The sequence below is a fragment of the Lepidochelys kempii genome, chromosome 6 (assembly GCF_965140285.1).
Source record: "Lepidochelys kempii isolate rLepKem1 chromosome 6, rLepKem1.hap1, whole genome shotgun sequence".
NCBI classification, from domain to species: domain Eukaryota; kingdom Metazoa; phylum Chordata; order Testudines; family Cheloniidae; genus Lepidochelys; species Lepidochelys kempii.
In genome coordinates, this window is record NC_136385.1 from 10,161,687 (window position 1) to 10,186,574 (window position 24,888).

At 60.3% G+C, this 24,888-nt stretch overlaps 2 protein-coding genes across 3 annotated transcripts; both read right to left on the reverse strand.

The window, feature by feature from the left end:
* Nucleotides 1–25: 25 nt before the first annotated feature.
* Nucleotides 26–10,483, reverse strand: LOC140913671 (uncharacterized). Of its 2 annotated transcripts, XM_073350449.2 has the most exons (4): nt 9,253–10,475; nt 7,563–7,720; nt 5,581–6,842; nt 26–1,088 (listed from the first exon to the last, which is right to left on the reverse strand). In XM_073350449.2, the coding sequence occupies exons 2-4, from the start codon at nt 7,705–7,707 to the stop codon at nt 363–365; spliced, it is 2,133 nt and encodes a 710-aa protein (XP_073206550.1). In that variant the 5' UTR covers nt 7,708–7,720; nt 9,253–10,475; the 3' UTR covers nt 26–362. The 2 variants fall into 2 exon arrangements, with proteins under 2 accessions (XP_073206550.1, XP_073206549.1); XM_073350448.2 differs by lacking the exon at nt 26–1,088 and having other exon boundaries at nt 5,005–6,842; nt 7,563–7,717; nt 9,253–10,483.
* Nucleotides 10,484–13,989: 3,506 nt separating this feature from the next.
* RNF40 (ring finger protein 40) lies at nt 13,990–24,834 on the reverse strand. Its single transcript, XM_073350393.2, has 20 exons — nt 24,754–24,834; nt 24,113–24,314; nt 23,684–23,851; nt 23,016–23,181; nt 22,175–22,408; nt 21,935–22,056; nt 21,622–21,768; nt 21,305–21,379; nt 20,859–20,978; nt 20,000–20,179; nt 19,583–19,718; nt 19,137–19,258; nt 18,350–18,783; nt 18,128–18,245; nt 17,725–17,874; nt 17,321–17,533; nt 15,717–15,842; nt 15,004–15,144; nt 14,813–14,914; nt 13,990–14,646 (listed from the first exon to the last, which is right to left on the reverse strand). The coding sequence occupies exons 2-20, from the start codon at nt 24,242–24,244 to the stop codon at nt 14,470–14,472; spliced, it is 3,063 nt and encodes a 1,020-aa protein (XP_073206494.1). The 5' UTR covers nt 24,245–24,314; nt 24,754–24,834; the 3' UTR covers nt 13,990–14,469.
* Nucleotides 24,835–24,888: the final 54 nt, after the last annotated feature.

Here is a 24,888-nt window from a genome sequence, read left to right on the forward strand (position 1 = left end):
CTCCAGCATTTATAATGGTGTTAAATACGTAAAAAAGTGTTTTTAATTTGTTGGGGGGGGGGTCGCACTCAGAGGCTTGCTGCGTGAAAGGGGTCACCAGTGCAAAAGTTTGAGAACCACTGCTTTACACCCTTTATTAATAATGTCCCCAGCTCTCCTCTCCAGCAAGTAAGTCCCCTCAGGGAGCTTGTTTAATCCACCCCCGCATTCTCTGGCAGCATGTCCGAGTGGGGTCCAGTTGGTGTGTCCATGCTGTGGGGGAGTCCTGGGTGTCAGACATCGTCAGACCTTTGACCCCAGGCATCCGATGCTGAGAGGCGGGTCTCTCTCCTCTCCAGCATGACCTCTGACCCCAGCCATCCCTAAGCCACATGGTTCATCTGCAGCTGCTCAGCCAGGTCCTGGGCAGGGCGATGGAGGGCCTGGTGCTGCAAGAGATTGGATCTCTGTGTGAACGCCTTCCCGCACTGGGGGCACTGGTAGGGCCGCTCCCCAGTGTGGATGCGCCGGTGCTGGGCGAGGTGGGAGCTCCAGTTGAAGCCCTTCCCGCAGTCAGGGCAGCGGTGGGATTTCTGGCCCGTGTGCAGGGAGCGGTGCTGGGTCAGGTGCTTGCCGTGACGGAAGCTGCGCCCGCACTCGGGGCACGGATAGGGTCTCTCCGGCGTGTGGGTGCGCAGGTGCTGCAGCAGGTTGGAGCTGTCACCGAAGCCCTTCCCGCAGTGGGTGCAGACGTAGGGGCGCTCGCCGGTGTGGACGCGCCGGTGCTGCAGCAGGTTGGAGCGCTGGCTGAAGGCCTTGCCGCACTGGGGGCAGGGGAAGGGGCGCTCGCCGGTGTGGACGCGCCGGTGCTGCGCCAGGTGGGCGTTGTGGCGGAAGCCGCGCCCGCAGTCGGGGCAGCCGAACGGTTTCTCCTCCGTGTGGACGCGCCGGTGCTGCGCCAGGTTGGAGCTCTGGTAGAAGCTCTTCCCGCACTCCCCGCACTTGTAGGGCTTTTCGCCGGTGTGGATCCGCTGGTGCCGGATCAGGAGGGTGCTGCGGGCAAAGCTCTTCCCGCACTCGGGGCACTGGTAGGGCCGGCCCAGCCCACCCTGACTCTGCCCCTGCTCGGGGGTCCCGCGCGGCTCTGCTCCCAGAGGCCCTGCCTGCTGAGGAGTCTCTTCCTCCATGCCGGCACCTGCTGGGAGAGAGAGAGAGAATCCAGGTGGGGCTCGGTCCCTGCGCCGGGGTGAAGGGGGGGGGCAGCAAAGGGGTTTGTCGCTGAGCGGAAAACCTGATGGGCAGGACGCGAATCCCCCAAACCCTTCCCTGAGGGGAGAGGGGGGCCGGGGCTGCCCCAACAGCCCAGCTGAGCCCCCAGGGAAAGGCTGGGGGAGGGGAGGGCTCCTGCCGGGGGGATCCGGGAGTGACACCTGCCGTGAGGACAGGGACCTGCTGGGGACGATACTGGGAGGAGGCAGAACTGGGGGCTCCCAGCGGCTTTGCTGGGGTCCCAGCTGGTCCCTTCCCGCCCGGACGGTCTCCGAGCCGGTGTCGCTCACCCCTCACCTGGGTGGGCGCCTCTCGGGGTCTCCCCGTCCTCGGAGCCCGGGAGATCCGGGACCCTCGGCTCTTCCCCTGGCTCCGCGCGGGGGATCCCGGCCGGGACGGGGAGTCCTGCTCTGGGGAAGGAAACAGGCGAGACGGGGCTCGGTGAAATTTGCCCCGAGGTCTCGGTCCGGAGAACCCGCCCTGGCTTGAACCCGGGCCCCGCTCCCTGCTGGGGGGACACGGGATCCGCGCTGGGGGGTGACAGCCGCTGGGCCTGGGGGCCGCGGGGCTGGTCCCCCAGAGATCTCAGCGGGGACGAGCCCTGAGCCGGAGCTGCCCCGGGGCCGTCAGAGCCCGCGAGCTCCTGATCCCCGCGGGGCAGCGCCGCAGCCAGCGAGCCCGGAGCCTGGTAATTCTCCTGCGGCGCGTCCCGCAGCGCTGCCTCTGCCCGTCCGCCGGGAGCCCCCCGCCCCGCGGGAGCCTCCTCCAGCCCCGCCGGGAGCCACCGGGGCGGGCACCCCGCGCCGCACCTGCCGCTCTGGGCAGGAACCAACGGGGTGGGAACGGGCTGGCGCGGGGAGCCTGTCCCACGCTTCGGTCTGTCCCCTTTGCAAGGGGCTCTGGGAAATGCAGTTTCCCTTTGCAATGCACCCTGGGCAGGGTCGGCCACTTGGGAGGTTTCTGGCCCACCTCCTCTTGCATATTCATGAGGGGGGTGGGGAGCTGTAACTGGCCCCGGTGGTCGCCTGGCAGGGACAGGGAGCGCCAGGAGGCAGAAGTGAGAGCGAAGTGAATGGCCGAAGGGCAAAGCTGTGGCTCACGATCAGGGGCACTAGCTCTGATCCAGCCCCAGCCAGAGCAGGGGACTGGCTGGCTCTGGGAGGTGGGGAATGGGACGTGGGGCCTTTCCCCCTTTGGGGGTGCTGCCCCCTACTGGTTGGGGTCTGTTACACCCACTCATAATGCAACAGAGGCTCTTTTGTTGGGGTGTTTGAAGCATAACCAGGATGGGGAAGCCCCCTGCTAAACTTCAGCGGGAGGCAGACAACAAGGAGGGTGAGCAGTATTGCCAATCCCAGATATTCAAAAATCAAGAGTCAGGCTCACCCAAAATCATGAGATGAGGTAAAAATAATAGATGTAGGGGTCTTTTTCTTTGCCTTCTGCTTTGTGAGTCTTTAGGCTGCACAGGGGTCGCATGTTGAAGCTTTCTCCACAGCCACGAGGGCTAGAAACATACTTTTTCTGTAAGAATGAAGGCTGAAATTATCACATCTCCACTTGACTCCAGGAGCTGGGGCTTTAAGGAAAAATAATTATCATGAGACTCATGAAAAATCAAGAGAGTCAGCAACACTGGGGGTGGGGATTCTGCCCTGCCCTGTCTGAGGTTTCTCCCTCTCCCCAGGAGGCTGGGGAGGCAAACCAACATCCCCTAGGCCAGTCCCCTGTCTGTGGGACCAGAGATCCAGGCATCTCATGAGAAGTATGCAAGAGCAGTATACATGCTGGATTAATATGCATTGACTATCTACATAATATAGATTCCTTCCCTCCCTCCCCCGCAATTTCTGTTTGGCTCTGTCCACCCGGCCACAGCCCCAAGGCCTCCCTGACCGTGGAGCACTGATCCCCCACAGCCACCCTGCAGCCACAGAGATGTAGTTAAGAGTGGCTGCCTGCATTGGTCCACTCTATCCATTATGTCACCCAGTGCACTAGCGTTGCCCAGGATTGTAGGCCAGCTGGGAGAAACTCCAGGGCAGGGTCTCTATGGTGAGTTTTCCAAGCACCCTCCAGGAGTCTAATAACCATAGAGATACAGTTTTCTCTTCCAGCCTTGCCACAGAAATATGGCCAGAATGACCACCTGTGTAGTACCAATCTAGCCATGTCACTGTCCATCTCTCTATGGTTATGGGTTGGGGAGCATTATGATCTAGGGCAGAGTTGGCACTGCGCATAAGCAGACTAAGCAATTGCTTAGGGCCCTGAGCAGCTCAAGGGGGACCCCTATTTTCTTGTTTTAGTATTGGGGGGAACCAAACATTTTTTACTTCGGGCACCCAGTGGGCTAACACCTGCACTGATCTAGGTATTTTCAAGCTTTTTGATCCCAGGGACCGGCTTGCTGCCTTCCTAGACTGTGTTGGGGAGATCTCAGAGACCAGCAGTGGTCCACAGACCGGTCATTGAGAAACACTGCTCGAGAGTACAGTGCCCTGGAGGGTGTTACAATCTAGGAGCATTCTTGGGGAGTCTCTATTATTTGGTCTCCTGCAGAGGTTACACTCTGGGACATCTGCCAAGCATCTCTATGGTTTAGAATCCTGAAGGAGTCTGGGAGGGCTGCTGAGGGTTGCTATGATTTAGAGTCCTGAAAGGATTACACGGTGGGAGGATTCGCGAGTGCCTCTCTGATTTGGAGACCTGATGGCGTTACGCTTGGGTAGAGCTGCTAGGGGTCTCTATGGTTTAGAATCCTGGAGGAGGTTCCATTCTGGAATGTGGGAGGTCTCCCAGGAGTCTCTATGGTTTAGAATCCTGGAGGGGGCGTTACAGTCTGGGAGGTCTCCCTGAGGTCTCTATCAGTATAGTCTGGACCCCACCACAGAACTGGGAGCCTCCTGGCCCATCTGGGAGCCCAAGCAGCATCTGGGCTTCCGTGCCGGCACAGCGACATGTCCAGGGCCATTCTGACCCCCAAGACGGGGTCCACAGTACAGACACGGGGGGAGGCAAATCACAGAGGAAGGGAATTTATTTCCTACAGATACAACTTGATAACACAACAAGAGAGCCCATCGGTCACAAAATCCAGCAGGGGAGCAGGATCCAGGCACCTGCTGGGAACAGAGGGTTTGGGCTGGGGCCAGACTGACTTCTGGGAAGGTCTCTGTCTGCTCCAGGCCAGGAGGGGATGTTCCCCAGGTGTCACTAGGCTCCTAAATGAACAGCTCCATGCGCTGCAAAGAGAGGAGCCAGGCGCTGGAGAGAAGGAGACAGGCTGCCCCCCATCTGGGTGTGTCCGTTTGTCCAGCCTCTCAGGGAGCAGCCTCTCTGGTACTCAGCAGTCTCACACGCCCCCCACAGCTCCCGAACCCCCTGGTGCCTGTGAAAGGGGAAGGAGCAGAGAGCAGGGTCCAGAGGCAGCCAGATTCTGGAGAGTGAAGGGATGGTCTCCCCCGCCCAGGACGGGCACAGACATTAGGGGACAGGATGGGCCTGCAAGAGTTAATGATCCCTGCTGAGTGGGGGGTGGGAGAGCAGGAGAGGCCCCCAAACTGGGGCACTTCTCCCCCAGCTCCAGCACGGATGGGATTCCCAGGGCACCAGGGAGAAACTCGAATCCTTCTTTCTCCAACGTTCCCCCAAAACCTCTTCTTCCGTGGAGTCCCCACCCTGACCCAAACCTCCCTCCCCACCCTCTTATTTGCCTCCTCCCCCTCCCTCCACATGAATTCTAAATAACCCATCCGTCCCCTCCCTCATTGCACTCCGATCCCCTTCGGATGAGCCTATGTATCATGCGGAGTTCCCAGCCAACGCTCTTCAGCCCTAGATCCCAAAGCGCGTTCCCGAAGGTGGGTCAGCAGCACTGTCCCCTTTTTCCAGATGAGGCACTAAGGCAGAGACAGGGGAAAAGACTTCCCCAAGAGCACAAAAGCAAAATGTCAGAGCCAGGGTAGAACCCAGGAGTCCGGTCTCCCACCTTGCTCTCACCGCTAGACCCCACTCTCCTCCCAGAGCCGGGACGAGAACCCAGGAGTCCTGTCTCCCTGTCCCTCTTTCTCTCACCCCTGGACCCACTCCTCTTCCAGAGTCAGGGAAAGGACCCAAGTGTCCTGACTGCCAGCCCCCTGCTCTAACCACTAGACTCTACCCCCCAGGGAACCTAGGCGTCTTGGTTATCAGCCCCCTCCCTGCTTTAAATCCCCTCCCCTCCCGGGGACACCCCCGTGGGGTTCCCGTGTCCCCTCCGGGTCAGCCAAGGTATTTCCGAATGCGTCCGAGCGGGCCAGCTCCCCCAGCCACGCCCCAGGCGGGGCTGGCGTCTCCGCGGTGCGTACGCCGGTGCTGGTGCAGGTTGGAGCTGAGGCTGAAGGCCTTGCCGCACTGCAGGCAGGCGAAGGGCTTCTCGCCGGTGTGGGTGCGGTGGTGCTGCAGGAGGGCCGAGCTCTGGGCGAAGGCCTTGCCGCACTCGGTGCAGCGGTAGGGCCGGTGCCCGCGGTGGCTGCGCTGGTGCTGGGCGAGGTTGGAGCTCTGGCTGAAGCGCTTGCCGCACTCGGGGCAGGGGTAGGGCCGCTCGCCCTTGTGGCTGCGCTGGTGCTTGGCCAGGGTGGAGGAGACGCTGAAGCGCTTGCCACACTCGGGGCAGGGGTAGGGCCGCTCGCCGGTGTGGGTGCGCCGGTGCTTGGCCAGGTCGGCGCTCTGGCTGAAGCCGCGCCCGCACTCCGCACAGGCGAAGGGCTTCTCGCCCGTGTGCACCCGCCGGTGGGTCACCAGGTGCGAGCTCTTCCCGAACACCTTCCCGCACACCCCACAGGGGTGGGCCTTGGGGGCGGCCGGGGGGCGGTGGTGGCTCTTGCGGTGCTGCGAGAGGGCCGAGCTGAGGGGGAAGCGGCGCCCGCAGGCCCCGCAGCGGTAGGGCCGGCGCTCCGTGTGCTCCCGCACGTGCTGCACGAAGTCCAGGCTCAGGGCGAAGGCGCGCCCGCAGTCGGGGCACTTGTAGGGCGGCTCGCCCCGGTGGGTGCGGCGGTGCTGGCGGAGGTGGGAGCTCTCGGCGAAGGCCTTGCCGCACTCGCCGCATTTGTGGGGCCGCTCCCCGGTGTGGGTGCGCTGGTGGCGGATCAGGTGGGAGCTGAGCGTGAAGCTCTTGCCGCACTCGGTGCACTGGTAGGGGCGCTCCCCGGTGTGGATGCGCTGGTGCTGGCTGAGGTTGGAGCCGCGGCTGAAGCTCTTCCCGCAGTCGGGGCATTTGTAGGGGCGCTCCCCGGTGTGGGTGCGCTGGTGGCGGGTCAGCAGCGAGCTCTGGCTGAAGGCCTTGCCGCACTCGCCGCATTTGTAGGGGCGCTCCCCGGTGTGGATGCGCTGGTGCCGGATGAGGTGGGAGCTCTGGTGGAAGCTCTTCCCGCACTCGGGGCACTTGTAGGGCTTCTCACCCATGTGGGTGCGCTGGTGCACCAGGATCTCCTGCAGGGGGCTCTCGCACGCCGTCTCCCAGTCGGGCCGGCCCTCCCCCTGCTTGGGGCTCCCGTAAGACTCCGTTCCTGCAGGCCCTTCCCGCTGGGGATTCTCCTCCATCCTGGCACATGCTAGGAGACAGAGAATCCAGACAGGGCTCATTCCTGGGCCCAGGGAGACAGCGGCTGGCAAAGCAGAAAAGCTGATGGGCAGGAAGCTGAATTCCCCCCAACCCTTCGCAAGAAGGGAGAGGAGAGGCCACGTCTGCCCCAGTGGCCCAGCTGCCACAGGGGACCCACGACTGCTGCCCTGCCAACTCACAGTGGGATCGGCTCTGCTCTGCTCTTCCCTGCCCATACCACAGCGGTAGGGCCTAGAACATATATCACCCTGCCCCAGCACCCCAGTAACTATAGAGATGGGGCCAGGAGGTCCCTACCCACCTGTAACCATAGTGATGGGGGTCTAGCCCCTTTCACATCTCCCCATCCCATCTCTATGGAAACGGAATTGTGGGGTGGGGCATTGCTCAGGGAGATGCTGCTGGGGAGATTTTAGGATTCTCAGTGGCCCTTGGGGTTCCCCAGCTGTCATGGGGGGAGCAGAAAGAGGCAGTGCTGAGCATTGGAGGACGCAAGGGGGGGCATCTGGCCCCACAGGGTGCAGGAGTTGGAGCCCAAGTCTTTCCCCCCCCCACCCCACTGCTGGGCACATGGCTGTGGATGGGGTTACACAGTAACAGGAATAGGGGAGTGGAAAACAGAACTGGAGGGGGGCTCCCAATGGCTTTGCTAGGAAACCAGCTTTTCCCTTCACTCCCAGTCTCTAAGCCGGTGTCATTCATTCCTCACCTGTGTAGGCACCTCTCGGGATCTCCCTTTCCTCAGAGCCCTGGAGATCCGGGACCCTGGGCCCTTCCCCTTGCTCCATGCGGGAGATCCTGGCCGGGTCGGGGAATCCTGGGGCAGGGGCAGGGCCAGGCATGATCCCAGTCATGTGGAGTGAGCTGCTGAATTCAAACACATTGTTACGTTTCCCCTTCTCATTCAGGTGCCATCCACGGTTAGCACCCCACTTTCAGAGGGACCCTTAACCAAGAGCTTAATTAAGATGGGACCTAATCACAGCACCATCACTCAACACCCCCCAGCCCGATATCTGGCATTGGGACAATTTACAGCCACAAGACATTGCATTATTCCCAGCTGATTCCACTTCCGCATGCCACAGGCCCCACACAGAACGCTCCACAGCTGCCCTGGGGCATTATCTGGCCCTAGAAAGCAGCCGTTGATCTCAATGAGTTTTCCATGCTAAAGGTTTTAATTTCATCACTTCTGAATTGAGATAGGCTAGGCATCGAATAAGATGAAACCAGAAATCAGAAGAGACATGTATTAAGTGCCCAGAATGCACAATTAGCAGTAGAACCTCGGTTTTCACATGTTTCTAGATGTCACAGGTGCGCAGAAAAGCTGGAGAACATGACCCAACATCTGCCTGAGTCTGCAGAGAGCCTGAACTGATCACGCTGAGGCCTGGTCCACACGACACAGCTAGGCTGACATAAGGCAGCTTACATCGGCCTGGCTCTGTAAGCATCTACACTAAAATGTAGCTCCCACCGATGTAACTCGCCCACTGCACCGACTTAATAACTCCACCTCCGCGAGAGGCGTAGCGCTTAAGTCGATGTAGTTCGGTCGACACAGTGTCCCGTGTAAAAACTGCGTTACTTACATCGACCGTTGCTGCCTTTAGGAAACCATCCCCCACTACCCCACGCTGGTAGCTAATAAGGTCCTGGTGAGGACGTGCACCGCTGACACAAGGAGCGTAGTGGGGACGTGTAAAACCGATTCAATTACTGCAAGGGCCGTATTTAGGTCATAGCGTAGACTTGCCCTGAAAGGCATGAATTGCCTCCACTCTTCTCACTGGGGGCATCGACTCTGAAACCTAATGATGACGTGTAAAACGTCAAAGTCGTTGAGCTGCCCTGTCCAGCTCATGCACTTATCTCAACCCATCCCCCTGGGTGCTCAAACCTTCAGCCAGCCCCGACCCCGCTACCCCCAATACACATGCCAATTCGAGGAGGCAGACACCATCAGCACAGCAATCCCTGGGGCCTGGAGAACCAGGAGGGCAGGGGAGAAGATCAAATACCCAGACACCCTCCACACCCCGGACGCCTGGGTTCCATTTCTGCACCATTCAGAACAGGCCTGGGGGAAGTTATTTAAACAAGGCTCCTGCACAATTTCCAGCTGGAATTAAGGGCCACATGCCCGGGGGTGCTGTGCGGTGGGGGGAGGGGGGCTTTGCAACCATCGCCGCTCTCTCTCCTCTGCTCCCAGGGACCCCCGTGGCCAGATCACCTGGGTTTAGCATCTTTCCCATCCGCAGCCCCACCCCGCCGCTGCCTCGGAGCTGGGGACCCCGCTGGGCTCAGCTGCACAGACCCCCTCCCCGGGCTGCCCCGGAGCTGGCTGGGGGCGGGGGTGTCTCTCCGGTCCCCAGCCCCGATCCCCTCCTCACCGCGGCCGCTTCCTCCGGGCAGCGATTTCCTGCCTCGCCTGCTGTTCGCGCCCCCGCCCAGCCGGGGCGATCCCCTCCCGGGGCCGGGGCTGCAGCCGGAGACGCAGCCCCGAGGCACGGGTGGCAGCGGGTCTCTTTGTGTGCTCCCCTCCCAGCTGCCAGGCTCACACACACAACACAAGCCGGGGGGATTGCTGGGAACAGGAAGGTCCCCGCCTTATTCCGTCCCCTCCTTGCAATAGTTCCTCATCCCCTCTAGGAATCGCCCCATTGTGTGTGGGGGGTGGGGTGGGGGGTGCGAGCATGGCCCTGGACCCCCAGCGGAGGCGGCAGCCAGGGCAGGGGGGGCATTAGCACGTGTCCTGAAACCCGGGGCTACTTGACCAGCTCCTACGGGCCCAGCAGGGTCACGGGATCTGGGTCGGAGTGGGGTGAGGGCCTCACAGTCACTGCTGGCCCCAGACTGGTGCTAAGGGGTCACTGCACCCAGAGCGGGGGTGGGGGCTCAGTAGGGGGCGCTCTCCCCTTGCAGTCAGCGCTAGCCCCAAATGCGCCACTAGGGGGTGCTGTGTACTCCCTGCAGCAGCCCCTGGGCTCGGTGTGAGGCATTGCAGAAGTCTGGCCCCAGCCCTGCTAGAGGTGCTGAACCCTGGGTCAGTCCTGACCTGTTCATCCACAGCCCCAGGGCGTTCATGGAACAGCAGAAACCAGCCCCCATGAGACCAGCTGGAGCCCAGGAGCAGAACTTCACTCACCCAGCTTATGTTGCTCAAGGAGGCCCCAGCTCTAGGTCTAGTGGGTTAGATCGGGGGGCTGGGAGTCAGGACTCCTGGGTTCTTAGATGTCTGTAGACTAATGCTAGAAGTATGGAGAATAAACAGGAAGAACTAAAAATATTAGTGAATAATCACACTTGGGCCATCCCTGACATCACAGCGACTCGGTGGGACAATTCACATGACTGGAATATTGGCATAGAGGGGTCCAGCTTGTTCAGGAAGGACCGGCAGGGGAAAGAGGGAGGAGGTGTTGCCTTGAATATCCAAGATGCGTACGCTTACACTGAGATTGAGAGAGAAGGGAAGCAGACGGCTGAAAGTCTCTGAGAAAGGATGAAAGGAGTAAAAGATAAGTGTGACGTCATGGGAGGGGTCTACGAGAGACGACCACACCAGGAAGAAGAGGTGGAGGAGGCTTTTCTTAAGCAACTAACAAAATCATCCCAAGCCCCAGACTTAGGGCAAACGCCCCCTTAAAACGCTGCATCTAAGATGACAGAAAAGAGCTCTTCCTTTGGCATAGTTAATCCACCTCCCCAGAAGGTGGTAACTATGTCGACGGAAGCAACTCTCCTGCTGCCATAGCGCTGTGTACACAGCAGGTTAGGCTGGTGTAACTTCGTCGCTCAGACGTGTGGATTTTTCACACACCCCTGAGGGATGAAGTTATACCGATAGAAGTCTGTAGTACAGACCAGACCTTAGCGGTGATGGGGAACTTCACCTACACAGACAACTGTTGGGAAAATAATACAGAAGGACACAGATTTTCCAACCAGTGCTTGGAATGCATTGGAGACAACTCTTATTGCAGAAGGTGGAGAAAGCGACTAGGTGAGAGGCCGTCCTAGAGTGGATTCTGACAAACAGGAAGGAACTGGTTGAGAATTTGAACATGGCAGGCAGCTTGGGTCGACGTGATCATGAAAAGATGGAGTTCACGGTTCTAAGGAATGGTAGGAGGGAAAACAGCAGAATAAAAAAAAAACAATGGACTTCAAGAAGGCAGGCGTTAGCAAACTCAGAGAAATGGCAGGTCAGAGCCCATGAGAAGCAAGTCTAAGGGAAACAAGTGCAGGGGAATTGGCGTTTTTTTAAAGAGACATTATTAAGAGCAAACTATCCCCGGGCTCAGGAGAGAAGGAAGTACGGTAAGAGACCACCCTGACAACTCCAGATCTTCAAAGACCTGAAACTCAAAAGAGAGTCATATAAAAAGTGGAAACTAGGTCAAATTACAAAGGATGAGACCATGTCGGGACAAAGTTACAAATGCCAAGGCACTAAACAAGATTCAATTAGCTAGGGGCATAAAGGGTAGTAAGAAAACATTTTACAAATACATTAGAAACCAGAGGAAGACCAAGGACAGGGTAGGCTCATTACTCAATGAAGAGGGAAAGACAATGACAATAAAAAACACAGCAATGGCCAAAGTGTTAAATGCTCTTTTTGTTTCAGTTTTCACCAAACAGGTTAGCAGTGACTGGACATCTAACATAGTGAACATCAGTGTAAATGGGGTAGAATCTGAGGCTAAAATAGGGAAAGAACAAGTTACGAATTAAGTTAGGTGTCTTCAGGGGTCAGCAGGGCCTGATGAAGTAAGTCTAGAATACTTAAGGAACTGGCTGACGAGATCTCTGAGCCATTAGTGATTATCTCTGAGAACTCATAGAGAATGGGAGAGATACCTGAGGATGGGAAAAGGGCAAATACTGTATCTACCAAAAAAAAGAGGAATAAGGGCAACCCAGGGAATTATAGACCAGTCAGCTTAACTTCAGTACCCAGAAAGATAATGGAGCAAACACACACTCAATTTGTAAGCACCTAGAAAAAAAGGTAATAAGTAACAGTCAACATGAATTTGTCAAGAACAAATCTTATCAAACCAACCTAATATCCTTCTTTGACAGGATAACAAGACTTGGGGATTGAGAGGGGAAAGCAGATGTCACATATCTCAACTTTAGTAAGGTTTTTGATACGGTCTCACATGAATTTCTTATCAGCAAACTAAGGAAATACAGCCTAGGTGAACCTACTATAAGGTGAATGCACATCTGGTTGGCAAACGGTACTCAGACTAGTTATCAGTGGTTCACAGTCATGCTGGAAGGGCATATCAAGCAGGGTCGCACAGGGATCAGTTCTGGGTCCGGTTCTGTTCAATATCTTCATAAATAATTTGGACAATGGCGTAGAGAGTACACTTATAAAGTTTGCAGATGACACCAAGAGGGGAGGGGTTGCAAGCACTTGAGGACAAGATTAGAATTAAAAATGATCTTGACAAACTGTAGAAATAGTCAAATAAATAAGATGAAATTCAATATGACAAATGCAAAGTACTCCACTTAGGAAGGAACAATCAGTTGCACACATACAAAACGGGAAATGACTGCCTTGAAAGGAGTACTGCAGAAAGGGATCCGGGGGTCATAGTGGATCACAAGCTAAATATGAGTCAAGAGTGTCACACTATTGCAAAAAAAGCAAACAACATTCTGGGATGTATTGGTGGCAGTGTTGTAAGCAAGACAGGAGAAGTAATTCTTCTGCTCTACTCCACACTGATTAGGCCTCAACTGGAGTACTGTGTCCAGTTCTGGTCACATTTCAGGATGGATGTAGACAAATTGGAGAGAGTCCAGAGGAGAGCAACAAAACTGATTAAAGGTCTAGAAAACAATTGAAAAAACTGAGTTTTTCTGGAGAAGATTGAAGGGAGTCATGATAACAGTCTTCAAGTATGTAAGAAGTTGTTACAAAGAGAAGGGTGACAAATTGTTCTCCTTATACACTAAGGCCAGGACAAGAGTAATGGGCTTACATTGCAGCAAGGGAGACTTAGGTTAGATATTAGGATAAACATCCTGTAGTTAAATGCTGGAACAGGTTACCAAGGGAGGGTGTGGAATCTCTGACACTGGAGGTTTTTAAGAACAGCCAGAATTGGACACACACCTGTCTGGAACGGTCTAGATAATACTTAAAGTGCCTCAGTGCACGGGACTGGACAAGCTATCAAAGTCCCTTCCAGTCCTACATTTTTATGATTCTATCCTCAACTCTGGGAGGGGAATGAGGTTGAGCCAGCTGGGAGGTGGTCAAGAGTCCCAGGTTCTATCCATGGCTCTGGGAGGGGAGTGGGGCCTTGTGGGTTGGGACTCAACTCCAGGGTTCTCTGCCCCAGTTCTGGGAGGGGAGCAGGGCCACATGAATGGAGCAGCACCATCCCAACAACAGGGTCTCCTCCCCAGCCCCTCTCAGCCATCATGGCAGCAAGGCGGCTGATGGGATGCAGCATTCCCCTTACATTTCACTGGGTGGATGAAGACTCTGGGGTCATGGGACAACCCTTCCATCTCAGCTCAGCACCTCCCAACTCTCCAGTGCTGACAGGCTGGAAAAGGAGGCACCCCCCATTCCCACTCTCCTGGAGCATGGAAGCTGCGAGCTGCCACCTGGCAGTGCCCTGCCTGACCACATGCAAAAGATTTGCCGATATTTTAAAAGGGTAAACAGGATGACCTAGATAATCATAGGCCTGTCAGCCTGACCTCAATCCCACTGAAGATAACAGATCAGCTGATGGGGGGACTCCATTAATAAAGGAAAGCAAAGTAATTAATACCAAGCACCATGGGTTTACAGACAACAGATCCAGGCAAATGTTGGTAACTTTGTTTGGATGAGGATATATTTAGACTTCTGTAAGGCCTTTTAATCACAGTCTGATTAAAAAACAGGGTCCTAGAACCTGGGCTCCAGCCCAAGGCCGGGACTCTATGCTGCAATTAAACAGCCCACAGCCCGAGCCAGCTGGCACGGGCCAGCCACAGGGTTTTAATTGCAGTGTAGATGTACCGTAAAAGCTTCCTGCGTGACCCCCGTGTTTGTGGTCCTCCCCCGGTTCCCCTCCCCAAGCACCGATACAGACGCTCCCAGGCTGGAGGATCTGGCCCCAGTGGGACTCTCCAATTTTTATTTCCCACATAACCAAACATAGTATTTAAAAATAAAATAAAATCCAAATAGAATGAACAGTCCCCACCCCGCCACACACACAGTCAGCTGCTGCCCTGCGGCCCTTCGCCCCCAAGGGCATCCTCTCAGCACAACAGGGCTCTCACCGGGGTTCAAATATCAGAGGGAGGAGACCAGCCCCAGGGGAGCAGACCCCGGCAGAACCCACAGAGTGAGCACAGAGCAGAGCCTGGGGGAGGATCCAGAGAGCTGTGAGGAGCAGATCCTCAGGGGATCGGGCATCATTTGGGTGCGATCCTCAGTGATGGGTCAAGGGAATCCTGGCAGCACCTGCTGAGCGGATTGCAGAGGGCAGGAGGGAGGGGACCGCCACGTGGATCCTGGAGGGGGTGGATCTGTGGAACGCTGGGCTAGGGGATGGGGTGGGAAGAGGAACTGCAGGTGCTCAGCTGATGTAAATTCGGTGGAAGTCATTGGCGCCGAAGGCAGCATTGCACTTGGGGCACTTGCGCTGCCGGGTGTCGTAGCGGGTCTTGACGCAGTCAAAGCAGAAGACGTGGAAACACTTGGTGAGCACCGCGTCCTTCTTGCGTGTGTTGCAGCAGGGACAGGTCAGCTTGGCCTAGGGGGGCAGGGAGGGCACAGACCCTGTTAGTGGGGGGGGGGGTGGGCTTCCTTCCCCCCAACCCCAGAGCCTGAGCACAGGCCCTCCCCAAGCTTCGTGCCTCCCTGCACCCCCGGCCCCCGTGCCAGGCTTCCCCCTCCTCCCGCAGCTGCCCCCTGCCCACCTTGTACTCTTTGATCTCCTCCTGCAGTATCTCGTCAGCGTCGGCGTACACCTCCACCTTCTTCTGCTTCTCCAGCTTGCGCCGCAGCCGGGAGATGTCCTCCTGGAGTGCAGGGAAGATCCAGTCAGCAAGAGGGCCCGGGCCCTCCCTGCCCCTCCCCCCAGTATGCCCCACAAGCCCCCGCCCCCTACCTGGGCCCTCTTGAGGTTGAAGGACTCCTTCTCCTTGGCAGCGCGGTTCTCGGCCATGCAGGCCTGGATCTCTTTCAGCTTGCACTGCACATGCTCCTGCTGCACCTTCAGGTCCTCGGCCAGCTGGGCCGCTTCCACCGCCTGCAGGAGGAGGGAATGTCAATCATTGCGAGCTTCCCCCTGAACAGTGCCTCCGGCACTGTAATCTACCCCTATGGGAGTGCTCCCACTGGGGAACACCCCACAGCACTGCCAGCTTCCCCCCACAGGAGGGCCTCAGCCACAGAGCCCATCCCGATGCTGGTAGCTTCCCTCCAGCAGCATCACCAACAAACGTGGAGATATTGGTCATATTTTTATAACCAACATGTGTGACTCAGTTTCCCCACCCGCTGAGCGGAACTGGGCAGGTGACTCCTAGGGGAGAGAGGCATGAGGCCAGGCCAAGCATCTGGGATGAGATCGGGTACACTGGGATCCACACCTGTGAACAGGAACCCCAATGACAGACCAGGAAGCAGAGGGACTCTTGAGTGGGAGAAGGCTGGGCTGAGGCAGCAGAAGCTTAGCCAAGAAATAAGGGTTCTCCCAGGAGACTGCCCTGTGGGTGCAAAAGAGCCGCTGCCGCCACCCCACTCCCCCTCGCCTGCGGATCGCCCTCATCAACCCCCCCGACCCAGGTCCCCAGCCCACAGCCCTGCCCCCCAACTCACCTTCCTCTTGTTGAGCTCGAGGGCCTGGCTACGCAGGGTCAGCTCCTTCTCCACCGTGCCCAGGTTCCCCTGCAGCACCCGCTCCTTCTCCTCCAGCTTCTGCACCACCAGCAGCTGGGCGTCCACCTGCAACGCAGCCCGGTCAGGAGAGCGCCGCCTGCCGACTCGCAGCCAGCCAGCTGCCCCCACCCCCCTGCCTGCCAGGGGAGAGCACCCCCTAATGAACCCCCACCCCAACCACACAGGCCCACCCTGCTGAACCCCCATGCTCCTCTGTGCAACCCAGTGCCCCCTAGTGCCGCACTGAGGCACACGCTGCTTGTGTGGGAAGAGCGGTCCCTAATGAGCTAGGGTCGCTAACCCTCCCAGTTTTCCCAGAAGTCTCCCGGAATTGGGCTCTATCTCCTGGAGGCTACTGAAGCCAAACAGGGAGATTTTAGGCGCTAAAAGTCCAGCGGCACAGTGGGGCTAAGGCAGGCTCCCTGCCTGCCCTGGCCCTGCGCCGCTCCTGGAAGCGGCCGGCACGTCCCTGCGGCCCCTGTGGGGAGGGAGCAGGGGGGTCTCTGCTCACTGCCCCAACCCCGAGCGCCAACTCTGCAGCTCCCATTGGCCAGGAACTGCAGCCAATGGGAGCTGCATGGGCAGAGCACAGAGCCCCCTGGTGACCCCCCGCAGGGACATGCCGGCCACTTCCAGGAGTTGCAAGGGGCCAGGGCAGGCAGGGTGCCTGCCTTAGCCCCACTGCGCCGCCCATTGGGAGCTGCCTGAGATAAGCGCCGTCCTGCTGTAGCCTGCAGCCCCTCCAGCACCCCAACCCCCTGCCCCACCGCTGAACCCCTTCCCGGAGCCAGCACCCCACACCCTCACATCCCTGCCCCAGCCCTAAGCCCCCTCCTAGAGCCAGCACCCTACACCCCCTCCCGCATCCCAATCCTCTGCCCCAGCCCTGAGCCCCCTCCCGGAGCCAGCACCCCACATGCCCTCCCATACTCCAACCCCGTGTCTCAGCTCTGAGCCCCCTCCAAGAGCCAGCACCCCAACCCCCTGCCCCAACCCTGAGTCCCCTCCCGCACCCAAACACCCTCCTGCACCCAAGCCCCTGTCCCAGCCCCCTCCTGCATCCAAACTCCCTCCCAGAGTCTGCACCCCTCACCTTGTCCCGCACCCCAACCCCCTGCCCCAGCCCTGAGCCCCCTCCCACACCCAAACTCCCTCCCAGAATCCACACTCCCTCCTCCATCCCAAGCCCCTGCCCCAGCCCTGAGCCCCTTATAAAACCCAAAGTCCCTCCCAGAGCTTGCACCCGCATCCCCTCCTGCACCTCAACCCCCTGCCCCAGACTCAGCCCGGAGTCCCCTCCCACACTGCAAACCCCTCAGCCCCAGCCCAGAGACGGCACTCCCTCCCGCACACTAACCCCCTGCCCCAGCCCAGTGAAAATGAGTGAGAGTGGAAGAAGAGCAAGCGACAGAGGGAGGGGGGATGGAGTGGGGAGGGTGGGGCCTCGGAGAAGAGGCAGGGCAAGGGTGTTTGGGTTTGTGTGATAACACAGTTGGCAACCCTACTACTGAGCCCCCCATCCCACTCCCTGCAGCACCCCCTACCTGTGACTTGAGAGCCAGCACCTGATCTGCCAGCTCGTCCTTCTCCTCACGCAGCAGCTTGTGGATCTGGTTGGACTTGATCCGCTCTGACATGAGCTTGAAGTTGGCATCGTCCTTCTCACGCAGCTGCTGCATGAGGCGCATGTTCTGCTCCTGCATGTCCTCGAAGGCCTGGCCAGTCACATCCATCTCCGACAGCAGGGCCTCCTCCTCCTGAAGCCCGAGGCCGTGAGGTCAGGGGGGCCTGGATGCTCTCCCCTGCTAAGTCCTTTCTGCCAGATTGCCCAGCCCCACCCCCAGAGCTCCCCAATCCTGCCAGTTCTCCCCTCCCCACCCCATTCAGGGGAAACTCCCACCACTAACCACCCCCAACCCAGCCGCCCTCCACTCCCCTACCCCAGTACCTGCTTGGTAGCAGCCAGTTTCTTCTGCAGGTGCTCAATCTGCTCCTCTGCCAGCTTGATCTTGCGCAGGGCATCCTCGTCGGCCATCTTCTTGCTCTCCTTCTTCTCCTTCTCCTCCAGCTCCCGTACCCGCCCTCGCAGCTCCTCCACCTGCATGGGGCAGAGATGGCGTCACAACCCCATAGCTCCCCCCCCGCAGCTCCTCCACCTGCAGGGGGCAGAGATATGGTGTGTCAGCCCCATAACCATTCCCGCAGCTCCTCTGCCTGCAGGGGGCAGAAAGACGGGGGTCACTGTCCCATATCTGCCCATACAGAGAGTGAGGCAAACCCTACCCCTCAACCTGCATTCTACCCATAGACCCACCCTCCAGACCCCCCCAGCCCACAAGGGTCTCACTCACTTCGGCCTTCGTCTTCTTCTCAGCGGCCATGAGCTGCACCTTGTCCCGCTGCTCCTTGGGGGCTGATTTGTACATGTCCAGCAACAGCTTCATCTCCTTCTGGCTCTCCTGGGCCTTCCTGGGGGGGAGAAGAATCAAGGCCCTGCACACCACAGCCAGCCTGGGACCCCCTGCGAGCTCCTCCCCCCCACCCCCTTCCCCCGGACGCCTGGGTTTTCTCACTTGAGCTCAATGCGCAGCTGCTTGAGCAGGTCTGAGTCCTTCTTCTTGGGGTCATCGCTGCTCTTCTGGCGGTCGCGCTCACGAGCCGAGCCATCCCTGTCGCGGTCCCGCGAACGCTCCCGGTCCCCCCCACGGCCCCCCTTGGGGCGCTCTGGTGGTTCCTTGATGCGAGGAGGGGGGGGCGGCTGGGGAGCCGGTGGGAGTGGCTCCTCCTCCTCCTTCTTCACACCCCCTTCAGGCAGGGGCACTGCCTCCTCCTTCTTTACCACAGCCACCACTGCCTCCTTCGGCTCCTTCTTCACCTCTAGGGCAGGCGTGCCCCCCTCTTCCTCCTTCACCGCCACAGCTGGGACCCCGCCCACCGGCTCCTCCGGCCCAGGTGCGGGGGGCAGCACAGCTGAGCCGCAGGGGAAGCCACTTGACTGCATTCGGATCTGGGAGAGAGAGAGTCGGAGTGAGACACCTGGGCTGCAGATTCCCTAAACCCCACACCTCCCCAACCCATCCCTCCCTGACCCCCCTAAGCCAATCCCCAAACCCCGCATCCCCCCCACAGATCCCTCCCTGGCCCCCCAAGGGGATCCTTAATCAAGCCTCTCCCCTAGAACAGATCCTTCCCTGCCCCAAATGGATCTCTAAATTCAGAGCCACGCTTCAAGTGGATCCGTCTCTGCCCCTCAGAGCAGATCCCTAAATGGATCCCTCCCTCCCTGCCCTTGCTCCAGTCAAGCCCTCCCCTCCCGCAGAGCGGACCGTTGAGCGCACCCCTCCCCAGCGGATCTCTCACCTTGTTGATCTCAGCCTGCACCTCACGCAGCTTGCGCTTGTATCGCTGCACGTCTCCTTTCAGCTGATGGTTGTGGTTCTGGAGGCTGCTAATCAGGTGGCGCATCTCCCTGTTAATGGGACCTGGGGGGGAAGGGCAGGGTTACACAGGGGGAAGAGGAACCTGCTGTCTCAGGACGGGGGGAAGCACTTGAGAAACGGGGGGCATCTGCCATGGGGGGTAGGTGGCTGGTGGCAGGGCACTGGTGAGGGAAGCTTCCAGCAGGCAGAGACAGAGCTCCCTTATGAGGGGCCGGCCTGCCCACCCCACTGGGCTACACTACGTGGGGGAGGCACGCACTCCACACAAGGCTGTACCACAAAGTTACACACTGGGCCGGGTGATACACCATGTCGGCCTGTACCACGGGGCCGGGCATGGGGGAGGGGGAAGTGTCTCTTTCTCACCCGCTTGCTCATTGGCAGCCAGGTTCTGCTCGAACTCGATGCGCAGCATCTCGTATTCCTTGCGCACCTGGGCCAGCGTGTCCTCCAGCTGGATCACCTCCGTGCGCAGCTTCTTCTGCAGGTTCAGCTCGTCGCTCTGCATTGGGGCGGGCGGAGGGTGAGAGACGGGGGGAGGAATCACTCTCCCCCAACCCCAGTTGGCTTCCCTGCAGGCAGCATGGTAAGCGCTCCTCCACCCCTGGCCACCCACATCCCAACGCAATGAGGCACTGCACCAGAAATGGTGCCCTCCAACGTGGCACAGGCTCTCCCGAACAGTAACCGCCCCCTGCACAGAAGGCGTGGTGCATTCCCCTCACAGGCCCCGCCCCTCCCAAGAGGCCCCGCCCCCACCGTGACTCCTCCCCCCAGCCTCACCTCCATGTGCTCAATGTGGCGCAGGTGGCTGTTCTTGGTGGTGAGCAGCAGGGCGCGCGCCTCGTCCAGCTGGGTCTTCACCTGCAGGCTCTCGTTGTAGAGCAGCGAGAACTGGGACTGCAGCACCTTGTAGTCCAGGGTCTCCTTCACCGCCTCCTCGGGCAGCGACCGCAGCGCCACCTGCGGGCCTGGGGAGTCACTGCCACAGACACCGGCCTCCACCCCCAGCCAGCCTCCCCACATCTCCCCCCAGGCCTGGCTCCAGGGGGCGCCGCCCTCCACCCCTCCCGGCCAGGCCCCACCGCCCAGCCTGGCTCCAGGGGGCGCCGCCCTCCACCCCTCCCGGCCAGGCCCCACCGCCCAGCCTGGCTCCAGGGGGCGCCGCCCTCCACCCCTCCCGGCCAGGCCCCACCGCCCAGCCTGGCTCCAGGGGGCGCCGCCCTCCACCCCTCCCGGCCAGGCCCCACCGCCCAGCCTGGCTCCAGGGGGCGCCGCCCTCCACCCCTCCCGGCCAGGCCCCACCGCCCAGCCTGGCTCCAGGGGGCGCCGCCCTCCACCCCTCCCGGCCAGGCCCCACCGCCCAGCCTGGCTCCAGGGGGCGCCGCCCTCCACCCCTCCCGGCCAGGCCCCACCGCCCAGCCTGGCTCCAGGGGGTGCTGCCCTCCACCCCTCCCGGCCAGGCCCCACCGCCCAGCCTGGCTCCAGGGGGCACCGCCCTCCACCCCTCCTGCCCAGGTCCCATCACCTAGCCTGCCGCCCTCCACCCCTCCCGGCCAGGCCCCACCGCCCAGCCTGGCTCCAGGGGGTGCTGCCCTCCACCCCTCCCGGCTCCAGAGGGCGCCGCCCTCCACCTCGTTACCTTGAGCTTCTCATTGGTCCTGACAGCCTGCTGCAGCTCCTGCTGCAGCTTCTCCAGCTCGGCCATGCGGCTGTTGGCCAGCTCCTGGTTCTCCTCCAGCTCCGCGTTCAGCATCTCAAACTGCCGAGACGGACTCTGTCATCGGAGCCCTATCTCCCACCCGCCTCGAGACCCCCACCCAGTGGCTGCCTCAACACATGCTATGAGACCCCACCCTCCCAGCCCCGCTCCTTCCTGCACCAGGACCCCACCCAGCACGAAGATGCTCCCTAACCTCAGGGCCAGACTCCCCCACCCCTCCCTACACCAGGACTCCCCCACCCCAGTGCCAGAGAGCCCCGCCCCTCTCTGCACTGGGACCCCACCCACTGAGACCCTCACCTCCCCTGCCCAAGTGCCAGAGATCCCTGCCCCTCCCATGTCCCCAGCTCCCTCTGCCCCCTCACCTTCTGCATACTGAGCGTGATCTGCCCGCCCTGGAAGCCCCCGGAACTGCCTGACACGTAGTAACCGGAGTTCAGCTGCAAAAGGCCAGAAAGAGAGTCAGCCACCCCCTTGCCGATCAGGCCTCCCAAGTGCTCTGAGCAATGGGCAAATGTGGCAACCAGCCCCAGATATGGGGGATGAGGGGGAGAGGGACCCAGATATAAGCGGCAGAGAAACTATGGCTCCAGCTGCAATGGGGCCAGATGGGAGCAGTGAGACACAGAAAGGGGCCTGGGGGGATGAGGAGAGGGAAGCCTTGGACATGGGGGCAGGTCACCTGCTCCAGCGCCTCAGCTAGGTGTTTGTTGAGCTTCTGCTCACGCTTGCGCAGCTTCTCGATGTCCCACTGCAGATCCTCCACCGTCGTCTCCATCTCCAGCACCTTGGTCTCCGACGATGTCACCTTGTCCTGCAGCTCTGTGTACTGCGCCAGAAAGAGACACAGATGAGTGGGGCTGGATCCACTCCAGGCCAGATAGCCCCTGACTCTGCGGTCAGAGCCAGTGTCCCCAGAGGGGAAAGGTCCTGCGACTCATTCCCTACCCCTGTGCCAGCCAGCCAGCCCCTCTGCCCTGAGAACCGGCTCGTACCTCCAGCGAGATCTTGTGGTGTTTCTCCTGCAGCTGCATCGCCAAGTCCTGCAGCCGCTGATTCTCTCTCATCAGCTCTTTGTTCAAGGACTTCAGCGCCTCATCCAGCTGGTCCAAGTCAGCTGAAAAGGAGTCACACCTCTGAGAATCCAGGAGTCCTGACTCCCAGCGCCCCAACTCTAACCCCCTAGATCTCACTCCGCTCCCACGGCTAGGATGGAACCCTGGCATTCGGCTCACCACGGGCATGGATCTTCTGGCACAGCTCCTCCGTGCGCCGGTGGATCTTGTTGGAGACTTCGACCACACGGGACACGGCGGCCTTGGAGAACTCCATGCGTTCCTGCAGCTGCAGTTCGATCTCCTCGCTGCTGCTGCTGGCCAGGGTGGCCAGGAATGACAGGGCTGGCTCATTCAGCAGGAGCCCCCCGGCCTTCCAGGGGGTTGACGGGGCTGCAACAGGTAGAGCTGTTTCTGCGGGGGTGGAGAGGACAGAGAAGGGTTTAGCACAGGGGTGACCAAACATTTTGGCCCAAGGGCCACATTTGGGTGGGGAAATTGCATGCAGGGCCGAGTGTAGGGCTGGGGCAGGGGTGCGGGAGGAGGAGCAGGAGGGGGTGCGGTGTGTAGGAAGGGGCTCAGGGCAAGGGGTTGGGGTGCAGGAGGGGTGTGGAGTATGGGAGGGGCCTCAGGGCAGGGGGTTGGGGTGCAGAACGGGTGTGGGGTGCAGCAGGGGGCTCAGGGCAGGGGGTTGGGGTACAGGAGGCGTTCAGGGTGCGGGCTCCAGCCGGCACCACTTACCTGGAGTGGCTCCAGGGTGGCAGCGGTGCGTACTGGGGCGAGGGCAGGCTCCCTGCCTGCCCTGGCACCTCGCTGCTGCCGGAAGCAGCCATCACCACATCCCTGTGGCCCCGCGGGCTGTAGTTTGCCCACCCCTGGTTTAGCGCTATGTTGAGATCACTACGAGGGGAGAGCACCCCCTGCTGAATGCCTCTGCCCCGCTGAACCCCCTGCCCTAGTGCAGCACCACCCCTGACCCAGCGCAGCACCCCCTGCAGCCTGGTACCTCTCCCATGCTCACCTGTCCTATCTGGGCCCTCGGTACTAGGGCTGGCTGTGTTCTCAGGGTCCGGTCCTGTTGGCTCTGGCCCGGGTTCCTCTGCAGAGGGGACAGCAGGGGCTGCGGGAGGTGGGGGCTCACAGTCCCCATCATAGCCTCTCAGCAGGACCTGCACATTTTCATCCAGCTGCAGGGAGATGGAGATGGGGGTGGGGGTGTCAGCCCAGCTCAGGTTTGGGAGAGGATATAAACACCTGTGCCCCCCTCCGCTGGCTGGGGGAAACGTACACCCAGGAGGAAGGTCTCTGGGAGGGACAAAGAAAGACTGTGGTAACAGAGCTAAGAACCCAGAGGTCCTGGCTTGCAGCCCCCAATCACTCAACCCCACTAGAGTACAGCAGGCCGAGGTCTCACTGTAGGCAGCCTGTTGTGGTCACTGGGAAATATGCTGAGGGTCCAGAGGGAGGGCTTTCCAACTGCAGATGACGATAAACAACGAGGCAGGGTGGGGGATGCATGGCAGGGGTATGGTGGTGGTGATGAGGCATTGCAACAGGGTAGTGCAATGCAAGGCCCGAGGGTTGTGGCCGGGAGGGGAGGAGGGGTGGGTGTGGAATGCACAGTCGGGGGAGGCGGCAGGAGAGATCGTGGGGAGAGGGCCATGGCCGGGGGAGGGACATGGGTCTCACCTGGCTCCAGTAACGGTTGACAATGAGCAGGGTAGCATCGTCTGTGGCCTGGCGCTTCTCCAGTTTCTCGATGCGCTCACGCAGCTCATCCTCAAAGGCCTGGCGCTGCTCCAGCCGCTCCGCCAGCTTCTTGTTCTTGAACTGCAGCACCTTCAGGTCCATCTCCTCCTGGGGGGATCAACGGGGGGTGGGGGGGGTCAACAGTGGCTCCCTGCCACCCCCACCACCACCGCAGCTGCCTCTTCCCCCACTTCTCAATCCCCCACCCTGCCCTCCCCAAATTACACCCAGTGTCCCCACGCCCCCATCCCACCTGCCCAATCAGGGTTCCCAAATCCCTTCCATGCTCCCAGTTTCTCTTGACCTCCCCAAATGCCCTCCATCCACCAACCCCCCTTGCCCCCAACAGTCCCTAGCCCAAGCACTGACCGTGGAGGAGATGCCCCCCAGGCGGATGGGTTCGATCAAGGTGGTGGTCGTCTTCTCCTCCCGGTTGGCTTTCTTCTCAGGGGGCCCTGAGCCCCCATCCCCAGCCGCCCGCTTGCTCCCCGGCCCCGACATGATGCCGCTGGCCGGGGGCTCTGGAAGCAGCAGCTGGGGGCGGGGGATCAGCCCAGGAGCTGCACCTCACCTGGAGGGGAAAACAGAGAGGGGTCAGAAACCTCCCTACCCTCATGATCTCTGCCCCCCCGCCCCGCACTCCCTGGACTCTTACCCAACCCCCCTCATCTCCCTTTGCTATCCCCAAAGCCCTCACCTCCCCAACACCATGGCACCCCTTAAATTCCCCAACCCCTCACCCCCTTGCCACCCACACCCCCAACCCTCACCGCTCCCCCCCTTGCCACCCCTCCCCCCAACCCCCACCTCTCCCCCCCTTGCCACCTCTCCCCCCTTGCCACCCCTCCCCCCAACCCCCACCGCTCCCCCCCTTGCCACCCCTCCCCCACCTCTCCCCCCCTTGCCACCCCTCCCACTCCCTCACCCCCATGCCCCCCCTCACCTCCAACCCCCACCGCTCACCCCCTTTGCCTCCCTCCCCCCGTTGCCAGCCCTCCCGCACCGCTCACCTGCCTCGCGCTCCCACTCCCAGCAGCTTCCCGTGCCAGGCCCACCCCCAGCCGCACCACTGCGCACGCGCTGACCTGACACTCCCAATACCCGCCCCCTACCTCGCGTTGCACATGCGTGGGACGAGTTTTTTT

Bases quoted from the DNA above. Each gene is read 5' to 3' on its own strand.
- LOC140913671 (XM_073350449.2), bottom strand. From the start codon at position 7,707: ATGACTGGGATCATGCCTGGCCCTGCCCCTGCCCCAGGATTCCCCGAC. The intron at 6,843-7,562 runs GTGAGGAATGAA...TCTGTCTCCTAG, and splicing joins CCCGAGAGGTGCCTACACAG to CATGTGCCAGGATGGAGGAG. The intron at 1,089-5,580 runs GCCAGCCCCGCC...GGGCAGAGTCAG, and splicing joins GGCGTACGCACCGCGGAGAC to GGTGGGCTGGGCCGGCCCTA.
- RNF40 (XM_073350393.2), bottom strand. From the start codon at position 24,244: ATGTCGGGGCCGGGGAGCAAGCGGGCGGCTGGGGATGGGGGCTCAGGG. The intron at 18,246-18,349 runs GTGAGAAAACCC...TCTCCCCCCCAG, and splicing joins CAGCTGCGCATTGAGCTCAA to GAAGGCCCAGGAGAGCCAGA. The intron at 17,875-18,127 runs GTGAGTGAGACC...TGCCCCATGCAG, and splicing joins AGAAGAAGACGAAGGCCGAA to GTGGAGGAGCTGCGAGGGCG.